The sequence below is a fragment of the Salminus brasiliensis genome, chromosome 15 (genome assembly GCF_030463535.1).
Source record: "Salminus brasiliensis chromosome 15, fSalBra1.hap2, whole genome shotgun sequence".
NCBI lineage: Eukaryota > Metazoa > Chordata > Actinopteri > Characiformes > Bryconidae > Salminus > Salminus brasiliensis.
Genome location: NC_132892.1, coordinates 9,093,777 through 9,106,063, shown reverse-complemented (window position 1 = coordinate 9,106,063; position 12,287 = coordinate 9,093,777). Strand labels below are relative to the sequence as shown.

Here is a 12,287-nt window from a genome sequence, read left to right as displayed (position 1 = left end):
CCGTTGCTTGGTCGTGCATAATCTGTGTGTGTGGTGTTTAATTCAGGGCAGCTCATGTAGTGTGGGTACTAGTGTGATGACTAACAACAACCAAAGTAAAAAAATCTGTGAAAAGGTGTCAGTGTGTGTGGGATCTCTCACATTTTCAATCGGTTAGGATTTTAAAATCCTGTAGCGTGGGCCAGGCATTGTATGGACATTGTTATCATAAAGTAATGTTTGGTGAGACAGAAATAAAAACAGAACAGAAGTTGGGTTAGCCAGAAGAACGCTGTAGTTTGGTAAAAAGACCTTGTATGTCCAGAGAGGTGCACATACATGTACGCATGTGACTATGTATGTGTGTGTGTGTTTACTGGGCACCTGTTATCTGTGTAGTCAGCCTCTGCTCCACCCCACCAGACGTCAGAATCGTCTTCCTCCATGTCTGCGCTGTCTGCCTCTCGCTCAGTCTCTGCTGGGCAGCACACAAACTCTACCCCACGGAATCGGTCGATGCCACAGGGCAACAGCATCCCATAATCATGAAGGTTCATGGTGTGGTCTCCGCAAGACTTGAGAGAAAGGAGGGAGAGAAAGTGAATAACAGCGAGCCAGACAGATTCAATATCATTTAATTCCCTTCAAGATAATCTGATTCATTCATTTGTTTACCAATGACAACGGCTCCTATCAGTTCCAAGGCCTAGCCTACAGCGTCAGCAGCGAGATAAGATTCAGGCTGAAGCCATAAGAATGCTAAAGGGTTTTGCCGATGATTCATGGTACTGATCCAATAAGCAGAATCGACAGCTTATGCCTTGAGAGATACTCAACAATTATTGGGACTAAGAAGTTTGAAAGTGCATTTATAGAAACAGACATACGCCAGTTAGCTCACCCTTACCTCGATGCAGTCCCTCTAAGAATACTGCATTTCTACCACCGGCACAGAATGAAAATTGTGCAAACACAGTATGAATTTAATACATTACATGTAATGTTTGTGGCCACCCCTTTTAATAAATGCATTCAAACTTTATGTTGCATCCATTGCTGACATAGATGTGCAAATGCACGCACACAGCTTGTCTAGTCCCTGTAGAGAAGTACTGCCAACTGAATAGGACTTCCTGAAGAAATTAAATTTGAACCATACTTATGGGATAAGCTGGGGAGTTGGGATAAGGTGGGGTCATGATCATTTTAACTTCAATGTCGCTGAATGCAATCAAATCCTTACAGCAATGCTCCAAAATCTAGTAGAAAGCCTATTCTAGGTAGTGGACAGTTACTCCAACAAAAGCAAGATTTTTTTTGATACCCTTGATTTTAGAAGAAACGATGAACATCATATGCAATTTCAAGCCTTACTGTAAATAGAATTCCTAGATAGTCCCAAAAGTCAGCGTATAATTGCTCACCTCTTTGGCTACAGTGTGCCAGTGCAAGTGGCTCTCACAGATGTCCATACGCTCCTGGTGCAGGAACTTACACTTATCAGGGACCAGCAGGGCATCACTTACGAACTCTCCAACTATCATACACCCAAGTACAAAGACAAATTACATATATTAATACGAATGTTAAAATGTATTTAAGTCACAAACTGTACTCTTTACAGCCAAGTCAACAAAACAGCAGAATGATTTGAACACACACTGGATACGCATGTGTTGTAGTGTCCGTTTGAATATGTTGCATACAACAGCAGAAAATATCACAGCACAAGTTGAACGTATAGCAAAGTGGCGTCATTTAAGCGGACAGCTAAAGGATGTCATGTAAATATTTCATATTTCAAGCAGAAGGATGACCATGTTGAAGCATGTTCAGGTCTGCAGCTCCAAGTTACTGTTGAAAAGAATATTTTGGCGAAAAATCAAACATCATACATATTCAACATCTACCCCAGATGAAGCTGATCAGCAGAGACATGTTTAAAAAAAAAATGCAAGCTAAAATTAGAAAAGCTACTCAGAACAGCTGCCCCACCATCCAGTTATGCAGGGAGGTTTATTAATTTTAAAAGACAGAAGACGAAACTGGTGACCATCTTTGTTCAGTGTTCTCATTAATCATCTAACAACTAATAATGGGGTAGATGTGTTATATCCAGAGTTGGGCAGAAAAAACAAAACAAAAAAAAAAAACAACAACAAAAAAAACACAACTAATGGTTGAATGCCCAAGGCCCACAAGGGTGGGCAATTCCAGTCCTGGAGGGGATGCAAAGTTCTGTGCTTTTCCTGCCCCCCCCCATACTTCCCATACAGCCCAACCCTGGCTAAATATAAACATACCTAAAGCTCTGTCAACCTGAACGCTGCAGCAATTCCACAATTTTATTTATAGAATAAATGTCTGCATTAGGTATTTAAATACTTCTTGATTAAAAATTCTGATGAACAGCAAAAGCGATAAGAGCAGCCACATACCGAGACAACGATAGGGCACCACGATGTGCACGTGACTGCGGCACTGCTTGCGACCCTTCTTGCACCAGTTCTGTATGCTGACGGGTTGATTGGCCTCCACCACGTTCGTAATCTGCAGCTCTGGGTAAACCTGCAGAAATAACAACAACCCTTCAGTATCTGTTCACTCTCAATCACTTTTATCTGCTGTCTCAGTGATGTACATCATTTTACAACCTTTATTTTTATCGGGTGAGAAAATGCTTTATTATTATTAACTGATACCAGGTGTCTGCAGACAATCACTGAATAGTAACAGAAGTCTATCTGGCCAAGTCTTGTTAAAATTTTAATTAGGCAGTTGGTACAGCCAATTATATTCAATAATATACATCATAATATAGTTAGAGTTAACAAATTAGTAATTCGCTTAAATTGATAACCTAATATTTGTTCACTTACATAAAAAAAAAAATCATATTAAAATGTTAGTAGATTGTAGGGGTATGATGAGAATGCGTCAAGCATTAAAACCCCCCTCTTGCATGAACCTGCAAGCCAACGCCCTCTCTTACCTGACTCAATAACCCAGTCCTGGAAAAATGTTTGCTTTCCCTAATGCAACGCACATGATTCAACTCATCAGCTCATTATCAAGCCCTACATGAGCAGAGTCATGGTGCGTCAGCCAGATGGGTATTGGAAAACCTCCCTACCATTTTTTCCTATCACTACACCTTCATTCTTTTTCTTATGTCCTGGTTTTATGTCCTGAAAGCACACTCTTTCAGGTCCTCTGTAACTGGTTTTTTGTCCCACTTTGTTATCTTACTTCTTGACAGTACTGAAGGATGCCCTCCTTGGTGCCAATGCAGCTCTTTGTGCCGGAGGGGTCCAGCTCCCACTTGCCATTCTGAACGTTGATGTGCATGTTGAGCTTTCCGCAGAACATGGCCACTTGCGGTTCAGCTAGCAGCCCTGCACCCTCGTCGGACGGCACCTAGAACCAAATGAGAATGTAAAATGTAAAATTTTTTAAAACATTTTTTTGTTATTTTTACTGCATAGGCTTCTCATGAAACTATAAGAGGCAAGAGGCTTGGAGCTGGGGAGGGGGGAGGGTGTTGCATGACAGGTAATGTGCTGGTTAAGCTGATTATGGACATGATGACTGCATGAGATGGCATAATTAATAGAGCGCAACCGATAAACACTTATCTCCACAATGCATACGGTTATGACTTTGCATGGCAAATTGTTTCACAATGTTTCATTACTGTGGGGTTGGGAGATATGGGAAAAACACTATCATGCATTTTGGATTTTCACGAAATAATATGCATTATAATATTTTGAACACCACAGACAAAATGCAGTATTAGTGTCTAGGGCAATTCACTCAACCCACAATTGGTTTACGATTTGATCCTCTCTTAATATCCTGGAAAAAAAATGTAAATGTATAACCATTTGTGCTGCGCATCATCTATTAACAAGTCTAGAGCTGGGAAGCGGAATGGAATGTGGAGCATGATGTGACTGTGCTGGACTGGTCTAGTTAATTGGTTAACAATGAAGCTTCATTACATCTCAATTATTGCAATGCCTGTTCTTAACACAGCAATTTTCAAGTTCTAGCATTGCAATATCATGTTTCAGTTGCATCACACAGGGTTCTAGTGCCAGATATTAAATCTATCAAAAACTGTAAGCACAATCTACAATATCCTCAGAAAAGATTTACAATATCCTCAGAAAAGAATATGGCTCATTACAAAAGCAATAAAATATTACCATATGGCAACGTCTCTAGTGACCCTTTAGGGAAGGTGGGATACACAATTATGGGAATTATATTCGTATATCAATAATGTGGTCATGTGAAATGTTTAAATTACATTTTGAGATGCATAGACTAAAATTAGCATTACAGAGAGATGTAATATTTATTTCTACACTTCAGTAAAACTACGAAAATGCAGATTTCAGCTCAGCAGCCAAGAGTTACTTTAACATTCAGCGGTTCTAGAACACAATAATATGTCAACTAATATACATTTTAAATTCATGTTTTAAACCATGCATACATACACATCTGATTCCCTTTGGGAAAAGTCCACAAACTCAAAAAAGTCAAAAGAACACAACAAATCAACTGTGGAATTCTGTGTGTACAAGAGGCCACACCCCAGGCTTCCGAAATGTGCAATCTGTCCCTCCTCAACTTTACCAATATAATCTCACATGTACCAATGCATGTTGCCTGAGGGAGGAAAGCCAGTGCGTCACTGAGCCGGAGTCCTTAATGAACTCACAAGAGAGATTACGAGATCTGTAACACACCCAACATCACATAACATTCCCATACATGCCAGTGACTAGATTCAAAAACACGTCAACCAATACAGTTCTGAAGTTTCCGGATCACTCATGGACCACTCATTCCATTCACGACCAACAGTTAGATAACAGAGCGGGGAAAACTGGGACAGGCCTGATGAGTGTTGCCATTTACTGACAAATTCACACTGCCCCCCTCCACACCTTTCTCGTTTCAATCCAGGGTGTTGTTTCCCCCTAACATTTACATGGCATTTAATCACACCCACACTAGTATACAACGTCCCAATGTTCTCCCTTCCTTCCTTAATCTGCTGTCTGGGTCACAATAACGCTGACGTCACCAGGAAAAGAAAAGAAGACCAGCTCCTGCTGGCTGACCCCAATAAGGTTGATTCAGAAACCTGCCTTCTGATCTCTGCTACCAGACTACAGGTGGCAGCACTGAGAATGACTGCTTTCTGTGAAAAAAGTCTAGGACTGCTATTAAGGCCAGTTTTCAGAGCAAATGCACTAAATAAAACAGAAACTCATGTTTCTTACTGGGTCTTTCATTTCGTTTTAGTTGATGCGTGCAAGACTGCTGTGAGAGAAGGTCTTTGTGCGGGCAAGGAAAGTGGAGAGCATAGGACAAACACCACTCAAAGACAGCATTGTGCTGAGGAAGAAATAGCAAAGAGAGGGAGGGAGGGTGAGAGGGCGAGCGCAAGCGCGAGAGCATGCAGCCGAGAGGGAAGCAAGGTAATGTTTTGTGTTCTCTAATCGTGTTAGAAGACTTAATGTGCTGGCAAGAAGATAATGGCTCATTTGTGAAGCGGTCGAAGCAATATGCACAGAGTGGGCTATCGGATCTATTTGGCACGGACACACTTGCACGGTACACTTTGTAAACACATACTGCATCAGAAAGATCAGACGTCTGCTCTCTGGAATGAGAGGTTAATGTCCTTCAAGGTCACCTAAGCACAGGACATGTGCAGAGCTGCAAATCCCTTGCAGTCCCACAAACCTTCCCCCTTCCACCCAACACACACACACACACACACACACACACACACACACACACACACACACACACACACACACACACACACACACCTACATTGAATCTAAAGGGAAGCAACAGAATTAACAGATTGGAGAATTGGAAACAAAATCCCACACAGCCATTGGCTCCCGTATGCAAATGATAGCCGTGCCATACCTGTTAACAACTGATGGAAGCTGTTAGCCTTTAGCCTGTTAGCCAACTACTAGCAACATTAGCTTTACAGAATAAACCATAAATCTTTAAGGTGCTGCTAAAGAAGTGGCTTGACATTCCCACAGGAACATGAGAGTCAGTGTCCGTGATCTTACAGTCCCATTAACACAGGATGTCCTGGCTTCCCTCTAAAGATTTCACGGATGATGATCCAAAGACATCTCCTGAAACATCGTAACGAGATAGGACACTAATCGATATGCCAACTGCAGACTAGCATCACTGACAGCTTCAGAGTGAAAGGGCATGCCTGAGTAATGCTTTGTAGGGGACATTTAAGATGTGCTAGACTAATCAAATCGGGGAGATTAACGTTTAGGAAGAGCACTAGTTGACACTTATCGCTTCTCCCTGAGGAACTGGACTTGGTAAACAGCAACTCTAGAGTTTAATCCTCAGACGTCAACAGTTACTGTACTATTTACATGCAACTATATAACACAGTTATGCATTTTTGTGTAATCAAGGTCAGAAGCACTCAATAGTGCATAGGGCAGTAAAAACACACCTGTAGCAATGGGCAGCAGTTCTTTATCCCCAATGTAACACTGTGCTGCGCTGCAGACTCTACACGGTCTTATTACTTCCTAAGAACGCTCGACGCTCACTGTGCCAAGCCGGGAATACCACCCGTTAAGACAGGGTTATACTATGCGTTTTTTTACCCAGATTTTAGCCCCGATTCTCAGTGTGGCCGAGTCTGTGCTGGTTCGCTGCAGTCTGTAGATTTTTCGTCATTCAGAGTCGACAGTTGCAAAAAGAAAAGAGTAGTGTGTGAGAAGCGCAGAACCCACGGTTTTGGCCTCCCAGACTCCCAGATTTTTTTAAATCAGCATGTCAATGTCAGTCTGGAAGCATTAGATACACATTCTTTTTTTATTATAAGCTGTAGTGTACCTAAGGTTGTAATGGCACCTAGAGTATGCCAGACTGTGCACTGCTGAACCATAATGGAGAAGGAGGAAGGAAAGGAAAAGACACTGGAGAGACAATGCATCCTGCTTGTAAATTTAACACTGTCCGTCCATTCATTCAATGCCCTGTTGACTTATTTTACACCCTTTTGTCTGTATCACAATGGAGCCAACTTGTCGGTCCTTTGAGTAGGAACTCTTGAGAGGATCATACAAGGTAAAGCAGAGACCTTAGCTTCAAATCTGCCTATCCTACTGATAACGGTCACTGATAACAGCACTGGAGTCATAAGCAGCTGGGGTCAACGCTACTAATCTGAGCTATAGTCATAATATATCTGTTTGTAGGGTTATCCATGCTGTGGGTAAAAGGACATTTGATTTGTAGTGCTGAAGAGTAGTTGGACAAGAACTACTGACTGCTACATTATTTGATAAGATACCACCGAAGGATTTCCAACTAATGAATTGAGACTGTTTTGCCAGGCTGAACCGAACTTGTCTCCTTAACAATTTTTTGATTAAGTATTGCATGGTAAGTTCCAAGACCCATGTTTGGATTTGACAGAAGTTAGATGGAAAGTCTTTCTTTAATATATTTGTTATTAAAACAAATGTTCAAAATCTAGATATGGGTCATCAAACATTGTGTGAATGCATGTATTGCTACTGGGCTTTCAGCAAGGAAGTTTTCTGACCAATTAATGATCAGCCAGAAAACTTCCTCGCAAAAAGCCTGACAGCAATACACTAAACCACACTATCAGACACAATCATGCCTTAGTAAGCAAACCTCGGCTCAACAATTTGAAATATGACTGGAAGGGACCTTTTAAATAGAACTGTCAGAGTTTGCTGATATGATACTTGATTCGATGCCCCCTCAAAATCCACAAAGCTGTTAAACCACTGTTGAGTAGGGTCAATCTCTCTAGCTGACCCAAGTCGACATGAGTCATTGTAAGGAAGAGGTAGGGGTGGGAAAGGGACTTCCTTGTTCTCAGCCATAATGAATTTCCCACCATCTGCTGCGCTCACACATTTTATCACATTTGCATGCAAAAGCCTTAGCACATAATCCCCTCCCCGAGCTGCAGAGACTTAGGTGCCTTTTAATTGTGAAACTGTGCTATCAGGGTGACTCACAACCCCATGTGGTTAGCCACGATCTGACAGCAAGGCTGAAGGAACCCTTCTGAAGACTGCTGATGGGATTTCAGGCTTAAGCTGAGAGACTAAGGGATTGTACATAGGGAGAGTAAGGGACTACTATTCGTAGCTGCTAAGACACTGCCATTAAGGACATGTTGTGGATAAGAGTGCTAAAAGCCGATGAGGCTCAGATGAAATCTGTCGCTGATTAAAAACCCTCCATGTGAAGCAAATGATCCAAAATGCTGGACCTTGAGGTCATTGGTCATAGTGCAATCCATTATGTCTCAACATTCAAAAGACAAAATTCAAAACCAAAGAAAAGAAGTGTGCCTCTCTTGCTGGTAAAGAACAGCATTTATATGATAGTTTGGTTTCTAACCAGGTGTAGTTCAAGTGTAAAAACGTGATGGGAGTAATGATACTTTTCACAAATGGAAGAACTGGGAGGTTGTGTCAGAACGGACAACAACGGCAGAAAATAGACAAACATTTTCAGGAAGAGCAAGGAGTTGAAATCTCCTTTTCTGACAGATCAACTAACAAACTCTAACTTCTGCTCTGTGTGCCCTTGGTTGTGACTGCACCACGTTTACAGTGAGGCTTTTCCTCTTCCCCAAGTGTTTCCACCTTAAATAATGCAGCAGTTAGGCTCTGCTGTTGAAATGTACACACTGTAACTGCGGCACTATTTAAGGTATAATGGAGAGTTGTAATTAGAAGCTAACTTTAGCTTTTGTTTTGTTTCTTTAGCTTTTGGCTGCTGAACGGTAATGTCGATGCACTTATCAATTAAAATATTACTATTAACTATTACTATAAACTACTTTGTTTTACTCACAATGTCACAAATGAACTAGGGTCTAGGGTAATTTTCAAAGAAACGATAAGCTAGTCTGCAGCAGCTGAGGATCATGTCTAATAATGGTGTCTAGAGGCACTCTGCTAAAGGATCGGAAGTGGATTGGAAATTTAAAAGACAATGCCCGATCCACTGGAAACGTCCAGGCCAGCCCCTGGTCCAGAGTCACTGGATTGGATCAAAACACTAATTATTATTATTATTATTAGTAGTAGTAGTAGTAGTAGTACTAAGCATATGCACAATGGACTTAAAAGGCACTAAGAGGACTATACCACTCTTTAGTAATTTAAGTGGTTTTGACCAGAGAATAAGAGGTCAACCACCCGAGTCTTGGTCCACAGTCTCCTTTGGTTTGCTCACTTGCAGTTACAGGTTTTGACTTGATTCCAAAGATGAAGGATTTTTATTACAATTATTACAATTTAGAGACAAGGAATGCTGCAGTGTAATATGTTTAAGTAAATGTGTGAGTTTTTAACCAGCATGGAAATGTCACTCTCGCATTTTATGAGAGGGCAGGAATTTTAATGACTTGCACCAAACCACTGCAGCTAGGTAGTAAACCTCCAAGCAAGACAAAACAAACAGTGGACACTGACTGCAGGGTTTCAGTGCATGCCTGTGTGAGACAGATAGAGGAGGCAATCAAAGCACACATAAGCAATCCTGATAACCCCTCTCCTCTTGCCATTTACAAGCTCACAGAGGAGTGTGTGAGAGTGAAGGAGGGAGTGAGTGAATGAGTGAGTGTATCTGTAAAATAATATCCGCTCCTGGTCGCAGAGACCGGATCCTCAGGGTGTGTGTGCGTTGCGGTGATTACAGGGCAGCCTGCCTCATTTCCCTAACACTGTGCCTGCCAACATTCCACCCTGTACTGCACCAGCTCACCAACACACCATCACAAAGACAGTGAAGATGTGTGCTCCCAAAGATACTAGCCGTCGCCACGACAACCCCCCACTCAATTGCCATGACGGTGCTCAACAATCCGCCCATTATCCCCACCCCCAGCAGCCCCACTTGGGAGAGGCTGGTATTTATTTATTTCGCTTTGTTCCAGTGGCCGCTCCTTTGCGCTGGTTTGGGGGCCAGCTCAGTTTTTTGCTCCTGAATAACTTCAATTAAGATCTGGAGTTATGATGGCCAGCCCTAGACCTGTACAAAACAACAACAACAGCAGCAAAGCACTGTTTACATTATTAAACTTTTTACATTTTATGCAGTCAGAACAGTGGGATCTTAAGACAAGTACAACACTGCTTTCTAGCAGTCAGGGTTTAAACACAACACAAAAAAAAAAAAAAAAAAAAAAAACACTGTCCACGGTCAACAATCTCTAATTCACTGAAAATGTACAGCGTTTGAGAACCTGATACAGTACTGTGATACTTTAATATATTTATATTTACTCCACCCCTAATGGCAACACTGGGGTAGGGAGTTAAATAGGAAAACGCCCTTCTAAGACCTTCTAAAGATGTTAGCAGCAGCTTTTCACAACACTGAGTACAAGGAGGCTTTGAAAGACACTCTGAAGGGAAGCTGTTGATCCAGGTCTTTAAGAAAAGGTGAACTAGGCTTGATGGAGAGCAACAATCAGTGTCTGTGGGGAGTACGCTCCCATTTCCCAGAAGTGCTACACTGCCCGTTGCCTGACCTCCATGGTCACTATGGTGAAACAGAAGCGAAACAAAAGCCAGCCTTTTGGTGCGTTTGTACACAGAGGTGCTTGGAGTGTGACGGTCACTGTTTTTTCACCCGATTGCCAACCATTTGCCTCAGAAATACTTGCTTTTAAAAAGACCTAACTTACTGGCTTATTGCTTATTGCCCCCCCCCCCCCCCCCCCCACCCACCCCCTCTTGCACAAAAGTGCTTTATAATGCTACATCATTTTCATATGCTTTCAGCTCAGTGATGGGAAAGAGAAAAGAAATGACAGCATATCAAAACACATTTTAATGATGGTCCTCGCAATTGCAGAGAATTGAGCTTTAAAGTGTGTTTTCCTCATTGGATGGTAGTGCTGCACTGTCCGCACAAGCGGCCAGCTATACACTTGGTTCTTTTTACAGACAATCTGCTGCTAAGCACCGAAATATGTTCGTGCTCTGTGTCCCGATCAAATCGACATGATTAAACCATGAACAAAGTGAAAATTAGGTCCTGGTCAATCAAATATGTTTTTTTTACACTGATTAAAACATGTGAGGTTAAGTGGAATCCTACCTTTGATCAAGAATAAACTGTGTTGGTATGCTGATGAAAGGTAAAATAAATGCCTGTCTCTGTATCCCCTTCAAATGTTCTTATATTATTTAGTGTGCTTTCCTCCATTGCAGTGTGAAACCAACGTTACAAAAATAAACAGGTGCAAAAACAGTGAATGTAAAGAGATCTCACGTTCTCACTGTTGATAGGCAATTCAGCCTGGTAATATGTGCTGGCAAACTCATGGCGGCGATGAAAATAAAATCACTACTTCTAATTAATAAAAAAAAAGTTTGACATTCTGATGCAAGGCAATTTTTTCCTCTCTGATTTTTTTTTTCATTTGTCAGATTTGTAGTGCGTTCCTGGTGTTTATTATATTCTAATGGTGTAGCTTTATATTCCTCTGCTATTACAGCCTGGCTGCAGTATTGTGAAAACCCACAGAAAAAAAGCAGAGTGTTTTCAAGTAGCTGTTTCCTCAGTTTAAGTTATTAAAAAATTTAAGTTAACAGGAACGGTGGAGGTAAAGTTGAGGTCTGGTAAAAGAAAATCTTTTGAGTGAACTGCTCGTAGGATTGCTAAAAAAGGCACATCAAAACCTTTGACTGCAAAAGACATCCAGGTAGATTTAGCAGAATCTGGAGTGATGGTGTGGTGCAGTATTGTACTGTGCAGTAACACCAGCACAAATATGATCTTCACAGAAGAGCCAACAGAAGAAAAGATTTCTCGTGTCCTCACCACAAACATCAGCATTCAAAGTTTTTAGCAATTAAACATTCATTCAATAAAGCATTTTGGATTAGGATTATAATTAAATATATAATTATAATGAAAAGAAATATCTCTTCAACTGTTAAGCACAAGGAGTGAATCGATCACCCTTTGGGCTTGTGGCAGGGGGAACATTTAAATGGTCAAAATGGATTCAAATTAAATACCAGCAAACATCACATGGTCTGCAGAAAGCTGAAAATGAAAAGCAGGATAATAATACACATCTAAATACCCAAAATTATCTACTTCAACAGGCACAAGTTAAAGATTTTTCCAGGGTCTTCTGTGGATAAACCCAAAAACAGAAATACATGCAAGACAGCCCACAAATCTAACTGAACAAGATGCTTTTTGCAAAGAAG

At 41.2% G+C, this 12,287-nt stretch overlaps 1 protein-coding gene across 2 annotated transcripts in view; it reads right to left on the bottom strand.

Annotated features, from left to right (window-relative positions):
- The window catches only part of appa (amyloid beta (A4) precursor protein a), a 30,671-nt gene that overhangs the window by 13,528 nt on the left and 4,856 nt on the right, over positions 1-12,287 (bottom strand). For both annotated transcript variants that reach the window (XM_072657858.1, XM_072657859.1), the window contains exons 2-5: positions 3,229-3,396; positions 2,418-2,547; positions 1,404-1,516; positions 364-554 (exon numbers count right to left, since the gene is read on the bottom strand). In XM_072657858.1, the coding sequence (XP_072513959.1) occupies positions 364-554; positions 1,404-1,516; positions 2,418-2,547; positions 3,229-3,396 (602 nt within the window). The remainder of the gene's footprint in view (positions 1-363; positions 555-1,403; positions 1,517-2,417; positions 2,548-3,228; positions 3,397-12,287) is intronic.